Source organism: Myxocyprinus asiaticus, chromosome 3 (genome assembly GCF_019703515.2).
Source record: "Myxocyprinus asiaticus isolate MX2 ecotype Aquarium Trade chromosome 3, UBuf_Myxa_2, whole genome shotgun sequence".
NCBI lineage: Eukaryota > Metazoa > Chordata > Actinopteri > Cypriniformes > Catostomidae > Myxocyprinus > Myxocyprinus asiaticus.
This window is the reverse complement of record NC_059346.1, coordinates 47,055,385-47,073,748: the sequence shown is the minus strand read 5'-3', so window position 1 is coordinate 47,073,748 and position 18,364 is coordinate 47,055,385. Positions and strand designations below refer to the sequence as shown.

At 43.2% G+C, this 18,364-nt stretch overlaps 1 protein-coding gene across 1 annotated transcript in view; it reads right to left on the bottom strand.

Moving 5' to 3' along the window:
* pappab (pregnancy-associated plasma protein A, pappalysin 1b) overlaps positions 1 to 18,364 on the bottom strand; it is a 138,852-nt gene that overhangs the window by 30,414 nt on the left and 90,074 nt on the right. The window contains exons 16-17 of the mRNA XM_051669375.1: positions 16,539 to 16,746; positions 16,041 to 16,233 (exon numbers count right to left, since the gene is read on the bottom strand). Coding sequence (XP_051525335.1) covers positions 16,041 to 16,233; positions 16,539 to 16,746 — 401 coding nt within the window. The remainder of the gene's footprint in view (positions 1 to 16,040; positions 16,234 to 16,538; positions 16,747 to 18,364) is intronic.

Genomic DNA, 18,364 nt, shown 5'->3' with positions numbered 1-18,364 from the left:
ATGAAGAACACAAGTGAGGGGTGAAGTCTCTATTCACCTATTATCCACACTAAATATAATGTGAAAAGAAATGTCAGCCCAAGGTGAGTTTGTCAAAAATTTTATCTTGACTTTAGGGAAATAGACTACACCTGGACACAGCAGGAGGACTGAAAAGTGTGAAGTGTCACGGCGCGGACTCTCGGGCAGGTGATGTCCACCTTGGTGGTCCAGGAGCGCCACCTTTGACTCAACTTGGTCGAGATGAGGGAGGCTGACAAGGCACGGTTCCTTGATGCCCCCATCTCCCAGGTTGGCCTATTCGGCGACATCATCGAGGACTTTGCCCAGCAGTTCTCAGCGGTTAAGAAGCAGACTGAGGCTATCCAGCACATCCTGCCCCAGTGCGGATCAAGATCCCACACCCCGTCTGCTCGTCACCAAGGGCGTCTCACTTTGGCAACGATACCGGCTCCGCCATGGGCTGGCCCCGGCGTAAAGCTGTCCGCAGGAAGAAGACCCACTGCCAAGAACCCAAGGAAGGCTTCGAAATGCCCCTGAGACTGGCTACACAGGGACGTGGAGACCTGCTACAGGCCTGGAGCTGGTGATCTGATCACTCCATCCCCCGGTGGAGGGCCGGGAGGAGAATCCTTTGTTGCCGTTTCTTTTGATTTTGCCGCACGTCTGACGGGCTGCGGCACCCACATTTTCAGAAAAAGAGCAGTTTCCTCACTCCCTGGGTCACACATTCGGTGTTCACGGCCGTCGTTGTTGCGACCGCCGGACACCGCGCTTTTACAGCAGGTACGGCACTGCGGAGGCGGGTCCCCTGCGCACCCAGCTGTGGCACAAACCCACCCACCCCAGGGTGGTTGTGGCAGACGGCGAGGACAGGTTCCCTCCTTCCCCGTTGCTGACCAGTCCTATGGTGGGTATCCGGAGCCAGGTAAGTGCTTCGATGTCCCTAGACTCAGCATGCCCACGAGTTCAGGGTTTGAGCCCCCTCAACGTGGCACCTGTGGCTCCACCCCACTTCGAGGCCCCACCCGCCGGTACGTCCGATGCAATTGTTCCCTTGGTCCCCTTCTCCCGGAGCTTGGAGGCGTGGCTTGCGCTCCCCAACCCGTCGTGATGGCTGACCAGGACTGTCCGACTCGGCTATGCGATTCAGTTCACCAGGCACCCGCCCCGGTTCAGCGACGTCCGGTTTAACTCAGTGAAGGACGAGAATGCCGCTCCCCTATGTACGGAGATTGCGACCCTTCTACGGAAGGACACGATAGAGCCTGTCCCTCCAGCCGAGATGAAGAAGGGGTTCTACAGCCCCTACTTCATCATACCAAAGAAAGGCGGTGGGTTGCGGCCAATCTTGGAACTGCGAGTACTGAACCGGGCCTTAAACAGACTTCTGTTCAAGATGCTAACGCAGAGATGCATTTTAGTGAGCGTTCAGCATCTAGATTGGTTCACGGCGGTAAACCTGAAGGACGCGTACTTCCACGTCTTGGTTTAACCTTGACACAGGCCCTTCCTGCGGTTTGTCTTCAAGGGCCGGTTGTACCAGTACAGGGTCATCCCCTTCGGCCTGCCCCTGTTGCCTTGTGTCTTCACGAAAGCTGCAAGGCAGCCCTTGCCCCACTAAGGGAAGTGGGCATCCGCATCCTCAACTGTCTCGACCAATGGCTGATTCTAGTTAAATCTTGAGACCTGTTGTGTGCGCACAGGGACCTGGTGCTCAGGCACCTCAGCTGGCTGGGGCTTCGGGTCAGCTGGGAAAAGAGCAAGCTCTCCCCGGTTCAGAGCATCTCTTTTCTCGGGTTGGAGTTAGACTCAGTCTCTATGATGGCGCGCCTCACGAGCAAGCGCGCGCAGTCGGTGCTGAACTTCCTGAAGTTGTTCAGGTAGAGAACGGCAGTCCCACTGAAACAATTTCAGAGGCTCCTGGGGCATATGGCATCCTTGGCGGCGGTCACGCCGCTCGGGTTGATGCATATGAGACCGCTTCAGCACTGGCTTCAGACTCGAGTCTCGAGATGGGCATGGCGCCGTGGGGCACATCGCGTGGCCATCACACTGATCTGCCACCACCTGTTCAGCGTGGCTTGGGTGCCGTGTGCAACGGGCGCGCAGTCAACGGTTCCTGGACAGGGCCAAGACTGCGTTGGCATATCAACTGCCTTGAGTTGCTGGCAGTATTGCTCGCCCTGTGGAGGCTTCGGCCATTGATCCAGGACAAGCACGTGTTGGTCCAGATGGACAACATGGCGACAGTAGCGTACATCAACCGCCAAGGCATTCGCATCGCATGTCGCAACTCGCCCGCCAACTCAAGTCGCTGTGAACCACTCACATTTGGGCGACGCGCTGTCACGGCAGATCACGCTCAGGGGAGAGTGGAGACTCCACCCCCAGGTGGTCCAGCTGATTTGTAGTCGATTCAGTCAAGCGCAGGTAGACCTGTTCGCTTCCCAGGAATCCTCCCACTGCCTGCTCTGGTATGCCTTGACCGAGGCTCCCCTTGGCATAGACGCGCTGGCACACAGCTGGCCCTGGGGGCTATGCAAGTTGCACAGACCCTGTGCAAGATCAGGGAGGACGAGGAGCAGGTCGTCCTAGTAGCACATAACTGGCCCACCCAGACTTGGTTCTCAGATCTCACGCTCCTCACGACAGCACCCCCCCCCCCCCCCCCCCGGAGAATTCCACTGAGGAGAGATCTACTCTCTCAGGGATGTTGCACCCTCTGGCACCCGCGACCAGACCTCTGGAATCTTCACGTCTGGCCCTTGGACGGGACGTGGAAGACTTAAGTGGCCTTCTGCCCGCGGTGGTAGAGGGCCTCGGGCTAGGGCCCCCTCTCCGAGGCACCTGTATTCCTTGAAGTGGCATCTGTTGCCTAAGTGATGCTCTTCCTGAGGCAAAGACCCCCAGAGATGCGCAGTCGGGTCCGTGCTTTCCTTCCTGCAGCAGAGGCTGGAGGAAAAGAGCAAGCTGTCCCCCTCCACCTTGAAGGTGTATATAGGGGCGCATCATGACGCAGTTGACGGTAAGTCTCTTGGGAAGCACGACCTGATCATCAGGTTCCTTAGAGGCGTTAGGAGGCTGAACCCTCCCAGACCGTGCCTCATTCCCTCATGGGATCTCACCGTTTGAGCCCCTGGAGTCAGTTGAGCTAAAGGCAGTCTCTTTAAAGACTGCCCTCTTGACTGCGCTCACGTCTATCAAGAGGGTAGGGGACCTGCAGGCGTTCTCTGTCAGTGACACGTGCCTGGAGTTCGGTCCGGAATACTCTCACGTGGTCCTGAGACCCCGACCGGGCTATGTGCCCAAGGTTCCCATGACCCTGTTTAGGAATCAGGTGGTGAACCTGCAAGTGCTGCCCCAGGAGGAGGCAGACCCAGCCTTGTCATTGCTGTGTCCAGTGCATGCTTTACGCATCTATTTGGATCGTATGCAGAGCTTTAGACCTTTAGAGCAGCTATTTGCCTGCTTTGGAGGACAGCAGGAAGGGATCACCCACTGGGTCATTGACGCCATCGCTTTGGCATATCACGCCCAGGACATGCCGCCCCCCTTGGGGCTATGAGCACACTCTACTAGGAGTGTGGCGGCTTCCTGGGCTCTGACCAATGGCGCCTCTTTAGCAGAAATTTGCAGAGCAGCGGGCTGGGCAACACCCAACACCTTTGCAAGGTTCTACAATCTCCGGGTTGCCCGTGTGTTGTCAGGTACGAACAGGTAAGTTTGCGGGACAACTGGCCGGGTGTACCGCTTGCACATAGCACCTTCCCCCTCCTGGAGGTGGAGATGTGCACTTTTATCCCCCAGCCGTGTTCACGAGGTCGTGGACCCTGGATGTCCTTCCTCCTTAGCCCTGTGGCAGGCGAGTTGGTGGAGAAACTCGATGCTGGCCCAGCACATGTGCTAATAGGCCCTGTGCTGGGGTAGGTGCTCCACATGTGCCGGTTGCCTGTATGTAACCACGTGTGATGTATCTTCCGCAAGATGGTTTCCCCATTGGTAAACCCACGTCTTCCTTGGGCAGAGTTCCCTCTGCCACTGGTCGCCGTGTTGTAGAGCTCCTCCCCTCTGGGTAGGACCTACCACAGGGACTTCTCCACGTGCGACACTGCCGACAAGCTCGGTAAGAGCTTGTATTTGTAATTGTATTTCCACACAATTACCTCCCCTTCGGGTAGGGTGTGGTCTCCGCGGTGTCTTCCCCTTGGGAAGGGACACCTCCCCGACGTGGACACTTAATGGCCCCCAGCTGAACAATATTTCCATTATTTTTGTGGGAGAAAGGAAAAGAGAAGAGGCCACGGCTGGGGCAGCCTGTCCCCATTTTTGGGCAGTCGACTTGTCCCCGAGATACAGGGGACCGTATGACGCTCATAGGAGTGTTCGGGGAGGTTACGTGATGGCCAGGTGTGCTGGCTTCGAGGCACGCAATGGCCTGCTCGTCTCACACTGCCAGTCCACGTAACAGTTCAGCTAGTTGTGGTTTCGTATAGGGACCCAAGGTGTCACTACATCGACACAACATTGAGTGAGTGACAGATAGGGAACGTCTTGGTTACTTCCGTAACCTCCATTCCCTGATGGAGGGAACGAGACGTTGTGTCCCTCCTGCCACAACACTGAACTACCCGCTGAAATGGCCGGGACCTGGTCTCGGCTCCTCAGCACAAAACCTGAATGAATGGATGCGAGCCAGCTCCTTTTATACCCGTATGTCCAGGGGAGTGGCATGCAAATTCCACTCGCCAATTCCCACTGGCCTTTTCTCAAAGATCAGAGGTGTTTGGGGCTCCCAAGAGAGACCCCTAGTGTCACTACATCGGCACAATGTCTCGTTCCCTCCATCAGGGAATGGAGGTTACGAAAGTAACCAAGACGTTTTTATATTATGTTGTTGTGTTTAATTTTATGGCCATTATTAAATGTTTTAATATTACCTTTTATTAAATTTATTAAACACATTAAATGTAATTAATTACATTAAATTTATTTCACCCATAATTTTAGATAAAACTAAACTAAATTGAATGGACAAATTGAAAATGAAGTAGAAATAAAAACTAAATTACAATTTGAAATAATAATAACTCTGGTTGTAATGACTAATGCAGCTTTCACTTTCTTTAGTCTATGTATGAGTGGAGGGGAAAAAGCAACAAATAATTGAAATGTCAACAGAACACAATAAGAAGTGTGTTGATGGACAGTTTTGTCTTCATACACCTAAAGCATATGCTTTCATTCTGAAACCACTTTGAAATTTGTTCAGCAGGATACTAATCATTTTTTTTTGTTTGTTTGTTTTTTTTTTTTTTGCATTTATATTGACCAATTGTTTTTCTTAGTTGTGAAAGTTAAAGATGCAATATGTAAAATTTTTCATGTAATATTCGCCTTTTTTTTTTTGCCAATGTGTGAACGGCTTGTAACACAACTTAAAAAATTAGCCCTTCCCGGACTTCCTAAGCCAAAAAAAAAAAAAAAAATCCCATCTTGCTAAGCAGGAACGTGATCGTGGTCGAGCGAAAACTAGAGTGAACATCGACAAGGCATTTTATTCCTGGAGGGACATTCGTTCGGTTTTGGGGATCAAAACCGACCTTGAATTGGCATTCTTCTTATTGGACAAGTAAGCTTAACTGCAAAGCATGTGAAATATAGTGCCATAAGGATTTATCTGTGTAATTTTAGCTAACTTGATCTTGCCTGCTAACGCTGACGAATTGCAAGCTACCTTGCTTCGTAACTTTCAAATAATTTCAACGATCTTCTCTTTATACTAAATGTCAGGTATGCTGATTCACAGTAACTGACATAATGTTCATCTGTAATTATTCAGCAAGGTAAACTACGATAACACATGAAATGAATGCTAGACAATGTTCAAGATAATGCAAAAAGCTCCATTCATTAGTGTAACATAACTTGGTTATACAGAAAATATATACATTCTATTATTATAAAACAATAGCACATTGATATATCAAAATGACAGTTGTGAAGGAATCACATCAATACTGAATTGTGATAACATATTTATAATGTACAGTCTATTTTATAAACAACTACTGTCATCATCCCACAAAATTAGCTAAAAGCTATTGATAAAGCTGGCTAGCTAGCTAACGCCGACATAGGCTATGTATAAATGCAGTCAATGTATCATGCAAAGAAAAGTGATTACTTCAAACTACAGTCTCGCATAGTCAGACCTATATCCACACTTTGTTTTAGCCATGTTTCAGCACTGGAGAATCAAATATAATATACAGTCTCAAAGTTTGTAGTAAAACAATCATAACTGTGTCATTTTAATTATGCTACCTCCTCTGTGATCATGATGCATTTACATTACATTTATGCATTTGGCAGACGCTTTTATCCAAAGTGACTTACAGTGCACTTATTACAGGGACAGTCCCCCTGGAGCAACCTGGAGTTAAGTGCCTTGCTCAAGGACACAATGGTGGTGGCTGTGGGGATTGAACCAACAACTTTCTGCTTACCAGTTCAGTGCTTTAGTCCACTACGCCACCACCATTCCATGATTCACGTGATGCCGGTGAATCATGTTCAGTCTCGCTTCCCTATGGAGTCATGCTCGCTCGCGTCCCTATACAGTGTGTGCACGATCACGAGCAACAGGCTGCAGTTCACTTAACACAGGTGTCATTAATAACAAGGGTTTCTGAATCTTACATACTGCACTTTTAAAATAAGCTTAAAATATTGATGTTGTGTTTACAGTTACAATTTTAATTCAGATTCTCGAACAGAATCATTCGGACTCGGACTCGGCCTCGGCCTGTTATGGACTCATTCTTGGACTCGGATTCGACTCGGACTCAATTGTTTAAAGACTCGGACTTGACTTGGACTCGACTAAGGTGGACTCGAACCCAACACAAGTAATATTGTGTTAATATAGTAACTATGTTTCATTTTGTGGTTACTATGATTTTACAACAAAATACCATGGTGATACTATGGTTAATGTAGTTAAACCATGATTAATTTTGTAAGGAAGATTAGGGTTTAGGGGTAGGGGACAGGGGTAGGGGTTGGTGTAGTGTGTCTGTGGGACTCTAAATAAACACAATAAAAATGCTGCAGTGATGCCCCTATACTGTATGATAGTATTTAAACAGGGGTGTAATAGTATTTGCCACTATTTGCACTAGAGTGCAAATAGAATCTAATGCCATTTGCACTTAGTGCAAAATGAATGCTTTTTGTTGCTTTTTACACATAGTGTAAATAGCATCTGTCGTTATTTGCACAGTGCAAAAAGCCTTGCCTTTTTTTTCTGGTAATGCTGGTTGACCAAGGAAGTCTTGCTGGCAAAGCTAGTCATAAAGCCTTTTTGGAACACCAGCATTCTACACTGTGGACTAGCATTAAATACACAACATATGCTAATGACCAACTATGCTTTTTTTTCAGCAGGGGTTGAAAATGAGGCTTGAGACCAACAACAACTGTCACAAAACCGCTTAGTTGTTGACCACAATCAGAGAATGAGAGAGTGGATTGACAGAGTGATGCCATTAATTTGGAAACCTCTTATCGAAAGCTAGCATGCTCAACTGCAAGTGTACTTATCCTGATTCTCGATGCTTACTAAATAAATGTGTCTTCTTGACTGGGATCATATAACCATTGAGAAAGTGGGGCCTGTGACCTACTAAGTCAAAAAAAAAAAAAAAAAAAAAAAATGGCCTAAACAAACAACAACAAAAAAACTAAACCAAGAAATGTGTCAAGCCCACTCTGCAGCTCTCCTTCACAATGGAGAACCCAGGTGTTCTACACTTTGGGAAACAACTCATGAAAAAAGAAATCCTGAAACAGCAGTGAAGATGTTTATTTGATCTGCATCAAATGCCTTAAAAAAAAACAATTATCATATTGATTCTCTCAACATGTACAGTAAATTATATTGCTGCTTCACTGTCTCACATCCTCTTTAATAATGATCTGATCTTATGTGGATTGTCTTCATAATTTATTCCATATTGCTGCATTGTTTGGCCTTTGCATTTAATCTTACGCGAGTTCTCTTATATATTTATTATAATATATTTAGCGGCATCTTTGCCTTTGCATTACTTTTTAAATAAACAACTTTAAAGATCATAAGTTTTTTTCTTCGCCAAATATTAATAATATTAATGCTATTGCATGTGCATGCCTTTGAATACCAAAAACAAAATCGTTATTGCTGTGCTATTTTTAATAGTCATTAACAGCCTCTGTCGGTAGCAGTATTAAAGTATCTAATAATGGGTCAAACTGAAGATGGGTTTTGTTGTGTGAGATCGCCAGCTTGCCCACTGGGTCTAAATACAAATATTATTTACTTATTTATTTTAAGGCACAATTTACAATAATGCTTTTTTTATTATTTTTTTTATCAAACTGCACAACTATTACTCTCAGACATTACAGATATTACAGCTTCTTTTTCTGTTAAAGCACAATTTTCTGTAAAGCTGCTTTGAAATGATGTGTTGTGAAAAGCGCTATACAAATTACAAATGACTTGACTTATTGCTTGCACTCTTGGAGCGTTTAAATTTCATCATGTTTAATTAGTAACATGCAGGGTTTTTAAGCAAAAATAACACAGGTATGTACATGGCGATAAGATACAGTCAAACATTTGTTTTAACAGTCATTATGAGTGTGCATTATGCAGTATTGCAGTCCACAACTGCAGTATTATGCAGATTTTAAACAAATGCATTTAACACAATTGTATACAGTATGCGTGGCAGTGGCAAAAAGAAAAGAAAAAGTGAATCTGATTCAAACTGCTAACCTGAGCTCCTGAGTTCAAACCCTCAGTTCTTTTCGGCTGATTCATGAAAAAGATCTGGTTCAAAAGAGTCATTTGGTCACGACTCTTGTGCTGGGTTTGTTGTTGCAAGCTCATCAGAAACAGAAGCGGTGAAAAGTGCACTCTATAGGTGTATTCAATAACTCACAAGATGATATCTGACGAAACCGCATATGAACGCACACAACCCGACTGTCACCTATGGCGACTAGATTTTCAATTATAGTCGCAATAAATAATTTTTTGTCATATTTGCAACCATTTTAGTAGCAGTCTGGGCCCTGCGATATCGTTGCGCATGCGACTTTTGAATTTTACATGAGAATTTGCTATTTTAAAGGACCATGGAGCAGTTCAACATCATGTGAAACATTTTAACAACGCCGACATTCTGAACAGCACTAACGAGGGAAAGAGAAACACCTGCTCAGCTCCAGCATCAGTTATAAGACTTTACACATCTACACATCAACACCCTTACTAACATTTATCCCAATTAACTGTAACAGAATTTTTCATTGCAACTGTGGAAGTTGTAGCCAAGAAAACCATGGACAGCACGGATAGTTGGAAACAAGTTACTTTTAGAGTAGGTTTAAAAGTGGGTACTTTTTACTCTCACTCAAGTAAATTTCGAAAAAAGAATGGTTTCGTCATGCAGTGCCTTCATTTAACACCAAGACAAGCTGATATTTCAAGATAAAAATCACAGCTCCAACTTACGGCAGCACGCTGAGGTAAGTTTTGGCTCTAATCCTAACGCGGGCTTTTCTGTGTAATGAGATGGTAATTTTCAGGGTGATTGTGTAACTGGGCTCTTATGACATCAGTGTGCATTTTTAAATCAGTGCAGCAATATATCAGTGCGCTTTGTCACGCATCCCGCATGTAATAAGCAGTATTTACGCATTTCCTGGAAACTATCGCAGCTACTTCAGGCGGATTAATTATATAAATCCATGTAAACATCCAAGATAAGTGTAAATCACTGCCATTCACATGATCGACAACTGGAGCGCGAACAGACAGCATTTCTGCACGTGCACAGTGAGGTGCGCGCGTGAGCGATGTGTGGGCGCAAGGCAATCGTATGGCGAAGAGAGTGGCTGTGTCTGCAATCGTTCACTCATTCACTATTTCCTATATATTGAATGGCAGTTAGTGCACTATGTCTCAGCAGTAAGTGAAGGAAATAAGTGAATTCGGACGTGAGTGTCGGAGCTCTGGGGCTGTCGCGGAAACAATGTAACATGAAATTTTAAAATACTTGGCCTTTACTTGTTATTCTTATATAATAATATATTTATACAATAAACCTTCATTCCGTTTGTCATTTTTAATATATACTGTGTGTTAATATAAAGAGTAAGCACATTTTATCAAATAAAGAGTACATTTTAAAATATATCTGTATGTTTTGCCTCTCTATATGTTATGTTATTTTAATCAAGTAATGATTTGTCAAAAAGTAATTTACTTCATTCAGCATGAAATAAAATATTGCAGGAGTGAAGGAAGCAGTAAACCCCCAGCTCGTACATCTTCCCCGTGGTGGATTGTGGGCAATTAACCATTGCTGAGTGTACATCAAATGTACACTTGAAATTAGAGTGCATTTTGTGGGTAAGAATGAGTGAAAAATAGTAGGGAACGAGTGGCTCACTCAGAATTCAGACACTTCTACAAAATTGCGGACACTCGAAATAGTGCACTATATAGTGGATAGGGGGTGGTTTCAGACACAGCGAGTGAGTTGGTGCCCTACGTAGGCTGCAAACTCTGCATTTAGAGAGCGGCGGTACTGCTGTACAGAACTAATGATCTAAATTCTTTTGAAACTGAAAACTGTAACTACACTGAAATAAGAATCCACACAGGACTATATAAGCTATGAAGTAGCAAAAGAAGGCATTAATAAAGTATGATCTTTCTTTGGTTTATATTTCAGCATTATATATAATGTCCTTGTGGGACATTTTCATGTTTTCACCATAATATTTACTAGAAATGTTTCCAAACCTCTCTTATTGACAAATTCATCCAGATCTGACAAGAGCCCTTAAAGGGATAGTTCACCCAAAAATGACAATTCTCATTATTTACTCACCCTCATGCCACCCCAGATGTGTATGCCCTTCTTTCATCTGCTGAACTCAGTGAAGATTTTTAGAAGAATTTCTCAACTCTGTAGGTCCATACAGTGCAAGTGAATGGGTGGCAACATTTTAATAAACAAACATAAGTCAGCATAAAAGTAATCCATATGACTCCAGTGGTCAAATCAGTATCTTCAGAAGTGATGTGATAGGTGTGGATGAGAAACAGAGAGACAGATCATTTTCACATCCTTCTTCTTGTATTTTTGGTGATTCACATTCTTCTCTGCATATCGCCCCCTGCTGTCTAGCAAAAAATGACAAATATTGATCTGTTTCTCACCCACACCTTTCATATCACTTCTGAATACATGGATTTAACCACTGGAGTCTTATGGACTACTTTTATGCTGCCTTTATGTGCTTTTGGAGCATCAAAATGTTGGCTTACAGAGCTAAAATATTCTTCTAAATATCTTAATTTGTGTTCTGCAGAAGAAAGGAAGTCATACACATGAGGGTGAGTAAATGATGAGAGAATTTTCATTGTTGGGTAAACTATCTCTTTAAAGTGATTAATTAAAGCTCAGCCATAATTTAATATTCTGTCATCATTTCTCTAGCCTCATGTTGTTCTAAACCAGTGTGACACTTTGTATTATGTGGGACACAAAATATGTTAGACAGAATGTTAAGGACTGATAGTCTCAGTCACCATTCACTTGGTTATATATATATATATATATATATATATATATATATATATATATATATATATATATATATTTAGAAGAATATATATATATATATAAAACATATTCACTGAAAGTAAATAGTGACTCAGGCAAACATTCTGTCTAATATCTCCTAATTGTGTTGCATGGAAGAAAGAAAGTCATATGGGTTTGGAACAACATGATGGTGAATGATAACAGAATTTTCATTAATAGTAATAATAATTCTGTAATACATGTTAAATGTGTATTATGTAATGGAATATTGGGGAGTTAACGTCCATTATGTCATTTGTAAAAGTAACGAGTTACTACTTCAGTACTCTTTTAATTAGATACTTTCTTAGTCTTACTCAAGTAATTATTTATGTTAGAACTTTTACTTCTACTTGAGTAATTATTTTTTTGAAGTAATTGTACTTTTACTTGAGTACAGTTTTTAGCTGCTCTACCCACCTCTGGGTATGTAAGTATTTTGAATTGGATTAAACTGAAAAATAAGCTGTAATCAAACAATTGATGATTACTTGTGTGTGACGTTATTTTTTATATTATTATTATTTTATTTTTTTCAGCAACTGAAGGACCTAATTTTGTTGTGGATGTCATTTTTTTTAAATTTGCACTTTTCAAAGAGCTCAATAAAATATTCAAATTAAATTTTGGTTGCATTTGAGGGCAAACATTTTTTAACTGATTGTGTAAAATAGGCACATAATATCGGAATATCGATTCCAGGGCCCTGAATCAAATCAAATCGAAATCGTATTGCAGCAGACTTTGAAGTATCTGCAAATATCGGATTGCAGGCCAATAGATTCAATATAAGATCATATCGTGATGAAATGTCCGATATACACCCCTAATAATACTGTCATGCTGTCCAGCAGGTGAACTGAAATAGTTTGTGAAGTGTCTCGAAAGTTTAGTTTTCTTCCTCATTGAGCAAATCAACAATATACTCGTCATCGCTACTGCTTGGGGTTGACTCATCCCAATATGCACTCATACATTCCAAAGCTGCTACTCACTAATGTAGAGATATGAAGCAATATGGCACCATGGATGGCAGCCTCGGTGTGGAGTGCTCCAATTATTTTGTTGTTTTTGTTTGTTTGTCCTGTGTTTAGTAATCTTTTTCCAATCAGTTTCACCATGGATAAACTGCTGAACATTCGGCAGCACATACCAGACAATCTTTTCCCAGTTTTTGACTATTCGGATGCTTTGCTGGACATTTTAGTCGGAGGCGCAGCTGTGCTGTTCAAGAGATGCAGGCGAGGGAGACGAGCTGGCACGCTGGTCAGGTTTCGTCAGCGTGGCTTTCGAACAGCCCTGCCAAGTATTCATCTAGCGAATCTCCGCTCTCTTCCTAACAAAACGGACGAACTACATCTCCTCACCTGTACAAACAAGGACTTTTCAACCTCTGCTGCCTTGTGCTTCACAGAAACCTGGCTGAGTGAAGCCATTTCAGACAGCACGTTACATCTGCCAGGCTTTCTGCTGTTCAGAGCGGATCGCATCGTGGATTTAACGGAGAAAACGAGAGGTGGTGGAACATGCTTTTACATCAGTGAAAGTTGGTGTACAGATGTAACAACGTTAAAGAAGATGTACTGTCCTAATTTGGAAGCGCTCTTTATTAACTGTAAGCCTTTCTACTTGCCGCGGGAGTTTTCTTCGTTTATTCTGGTGAGTGTTTATATCCCGCCACACACGTGCATGAAAGTAGCCATGCAACAGCTGGCTGATCAAATCACAGACACGGAACAACAATACCCGGACTCAGTTATTATTATTCTTGGGGATTTTTACAAAGAAAACCTCACAGGTGAACTTCACAAATACAAACAGCACATTACATGCCCAACCAGATAAAGAAATATACTGGATCATTGCTACACAACAATAAAGGATGCATATCGCTCTGTCCCTAGAGCAGCTTTGGGACTCTCTGATCATTGGCTGGTTCATCTTCTTCCAACCTACAAGCAGAAACTAAAATCTGATAAACCTGTAGTAAAGACTGTAAAGAGATGGACCAATGAAGCAGAGCTGGAACAACAAGCCTGCTTTGACTGCACTGATTGGAGTGTTTTTGAGGCTGCAGACACCAATCATGATGAGCTCACAGATACTGTTACATCATATATCAGTTTCTGTGAGGATCTGTGCATTCCTACTAGGACTTATGTAACATACAACTATGACAAACCATGGTTTACAGCAGAACTCAGGCAGCTTCGTCAGGCCAAAGAGGATGTTTACAGAGGTAGGGATAAAGTCTTGTACAATCAGACCAGGAACACACTGAATAAGGAAATCAGAGTGGCTAAAATAAACTATTCTGTTTAGCTGAAAAACAAGTTTTCAGCTAACGAACATGCATCAGTGTGGAGTGGCCTGAAACAACTTACTAACTACAGGACTCCTGCCCCCAACACTGTAGGTGACCAACAGCTGGCTGACGAATTGAATGTGTTCTACTGTAGATTTGAAAGGCCCAATCTCAACCCCACACCAGCTCTGACCTTCACTTCACACAAACACCAACACCTCCTGCAACCCCCCTCCTCCCCCCTCCTGCTACTCAAACTGCACTTAATATCTGTGAAGAAGAGGTGTGCCGTGTCTTCCGAAAACAAAAGACAAGGAAAGCACATGGCCCAGCTGGTGTTTCACCCGCTTGTCTAAAATCCTGTGCTAACCAGCTGGCCCCCATCTTCACACTGATCTTCAATAGATCACTGGAGCAGTGTGAAGTCCCATGCTGCTTCAAATGCTCAATCATCATTCCTGTCCCAAAGAAACCCAAAATCACAGGACTTAATGACTACAGACCCGTCACCCTGACATCTGTGGCCATGAAGTCATTTGAGAGACTGGTGTTGGCCCACCTGAAAGACATCACTGGACCCTTTCTAGATCCCCTTCAATTTGCTTATCGAGCAAACAGGTCTGTGGATGATGCAGTCAACATGGGATTGCATCATATCCTGCAACATCTGGACAGACCAGGGACATATGCAAGGATACTTTTTGTGGACTTCAGTTCGGCTTTCAACACCATCATCCCAGCTATTCTCCAGACTAAACTACACCAACTCTCTGTTCCCACATCTATCTGTCAGTGGATTACCATCTTTCTGATGGACAGGAAGCAGCTAGTGAGACAGGAAATTCACTTCCAGCACATGTACAATCAGCACTGGTGCCCCCAAGTGATGTGTGCTCTCCCCACTACTCTTCTCCCTGTATAAAAATGACTGCACTGCCAAGGACCCCTCTGTCAAGCTCCTTAAGTTTGCGAATGACACTACTGTCATTAGCCTCATCCAGGATGTCGATGAGTCTGCATAAAGAAGGGAAGTTGAACAGCTGGCCATCTGGTGCAGTCAAAACAACCTGGAGCTGAACATGCTCAAAACGGTGGAGATGATTGTGGACTTTAGGAGGAACACACCGACATTGACCCCCCTCACCATTCTAAACAGCACTGTGGCAGCAGTGGAGTCATTCAGGTTCCTGGGCACTACCATCTCACAGGACCTAAAGTGGGAGTCCCACATTGACTCCATGGTGAAAAAGGCCCAGCAGAGGTTGTACTTCCTTCACCAGTTGAGGAAGTTCAACCTGCCACAGGCACTGCTGATACAGATCTACTCAGCAGTCATTGAGTTTATCCTCTGCACTTCAGTAACTGTCTGGTTTGGTTCAGCTATGAAATCGGATATCAGAAGACTACAAAGGACAGTTGGTTGTCCCCTGCCCTCCCTTCAAGAACTGTACAGTTCCAGAGTGAGGAAAAAGGCTGGAAAAATCACCCTTTCTAGACCCCCTTCAATTTGCTTATTTATCTATCTGTCTATCTATCTATCTATCTATCTATATATATATATAGTCTTATTGTGTTTTCTATATATACTTTATTTTCTATTCAATTTTTCTTTTTATTCTATTTTTATTTATTTATTTTTAATTATATTTTATTATTATCTCTGTCTTGTTGCTGTATTGTATTGTTGTGCACTGGAAGCTCCTGTCACCAAGACAAATTCCTTGTATGTGTAAGCATACTTGGCAATAAAGCTGATTCTGATTCTGATTCTAGAAGGTGTGAAACAAAACACATGAATGAAAGTACACATGAGACATCTTTCCGTTAGTCTACCAGTCATGCTGCTGATAAATAGTTAGATGATAGCCTGAGTGAGTTATAGGGGGTGCATGATGGGTGGAAAGCATAGCCAGACAGAGTAATGAGAGGTGATGGGCTGAGATCTTGATAGATGAGAAGAGAATGAGAACAGAAAAAAGGAGAGAGAGAACGCGACAGACCTGCTTGCAGTGGCTGTGCTGTCTCACCGTGTGGTTCGCCCTGTTGCAGTCGATCCAGCAGTCACTGTTGAACTGGAAGCCGTTTGTGCACTTGTAGATACCATGGAAAATGGGAGGAGGCGGCTCACATGTGACAGCCACACACTCACCGGTCTGCCAGGTTCCATCCTCTGTGCACTGCCTCTTAAATGCACGCCTATGGTACATCACAGGAACTGCCCTGTGACATGTTCATCAATCAAGGAGAACAATGGAAAAAGTGAGCAGCATTATCTTTCACATTTTCTGTCACAGATTTTACACACATTTTCAGTGTTTTCTGTATAACAGCTCGCAAAGACTTGTTATTTCAATTCATTTTAACCCCCGCTGCTAAATTATTGGTGTATAAGTGATTTCAGATTTTCCCTCCCCTAGACAGTATGTAACTGTTGGTCAAATGATCTGGACAGAAAAGTAGAACAGACTTTATGCCTATAGTAACTGACCAACAGGGTAAATAATGACAAAATTGGTTTCCCTCACCTCTTGGGCTTGTCTGTGTGGGGCACATGGAAGCCAGGCTTGCACTTGTACTTGCAGAAGGAACCAACTTTAAGGCCTGTAGCATTGCAGCGTTTGGTCTGCAGGACTGCATTGGGCACAGGAGGAGGGATTGGACAGCGGAGCTCACACAGAGCCTCAGGAAAGGACCACATCCCATCCTCCATACATGTCAGTACATTATTACTGCCTGCGGAGGGGATGGGACAAAGTTAGGCCCTGTTTTCATCTGTCTCAGGTAATCCCATCACTTCTAGCTAATTGCTGTTTCCAATAACTTTGAGTTCAGTCATGAAACTCTACATGGCACATGCCTTTGAACATGTAATCTGTTAACCAATCAACTAGTGTCCTCCCTCTGTTTAGCATTTAAATTTCCTAAGTTGTATGCAGATAGCCAGCTTCATCGCAGTGCTCCACAAGAGTTTTGTCTCTGAAACCCTCCTCCTCCCCAGAATCATCTGTCTAGATCTGCTTCAAAGAGATTGTATGTATGTCTAATTGTCCAACATGCTTGAAACTGCATGTCTGTGCATGCTGTCTTCATACAAGCTCTGCAGTAGCAGCAGCATAAGCAGATCTAGTTCGCCAAGACCAGTGGTGTAGTACTGTCTGAAGAGGTGGGCATTCTGTGAATTTATGAAACATTCACCCAGTCTCTAAAATGAATATATTTACATTTATATACAGTAAATATGTAAAATGTGTAAGAAATAAAACAAATTCCATAATTTTTTTTTATTTAAAACATTTATTTAAATTAATAGGTGTCATTAATGTTCCTTTCATTAGGCTATTCAAATTGTTAATACACTCTAATGAATAAATTAATACATATTGTACATAATACACAATAAACTGTTCAGCATTGTATAGCTTATATGAGTGTAGTAATGTTCATGTTAACACGTTATCTAGTACAACCCCAATTCTGAAAAAGTTGGGACAGTATGAAAAATGCTAATAAAAACAAAAATGAGTGATTTGTAAATTATAATCACCCTTTGCTATATTGAAAGCTATACTTTATATGATGTTTTACCCTGTGACTTTCATTGTTTTTTGTAAGTTTAAATTTTTTTTTACAGTAATTTCAAATCAGATGATTGCAACACGCTCCAAAACAGTTGGGACAGTCAAGTGTTTACCACTGTGAAACATCACCATTTCTTCTAATAACACTTATTAAGTATTTGGGCACTGAAGACACAAGCTTCTTAAGTTTAAAAAGTGGAATTTCCCCCCATTCATCCATTATGCAGGTCTTTAGCTGCACAATTGAACGGGGTCTTCATTGCCATCTAATACGCTTCATAATGCGCAACACATTCTCAGTTGGAGACAGGTCAGGATTGCAGGCAGTCTAATCTAGCACCCACACTTTTTGCTCACACAGCCATGCATTTGTAATCCAGGCAGTATGTAGTTTGAAGTTGTCCTGCTGGAAAATGCAGGGATGTCCCTGGAAAAGACAGTGCTGGATGGCAGCATATGTTGCTTCAAAATTTGTACATATCTGTCTGCATTCATGGTGTTATCACAGATGTGCGAGTTGCCCATGCCATGGGCACTGACACACCCCTAGCCCATACACACACTGGCTTTTGGACCTGACGCTAATAATAGCTCAGATGATCCTTTTCATCTTTGACCCGGATAACACAATGGCTGTGTTTTTCAAAAACTTTTTGAAATGTGGACTCTTTGGACCAAAAAACACAGTTCCACTGTTCTACTTTCCATCTAAGATGAGACCGAGCCCAGAGAAGTCAGCAGCGCTTCTGGACAGTGTTGATGTAGGGCTTCTG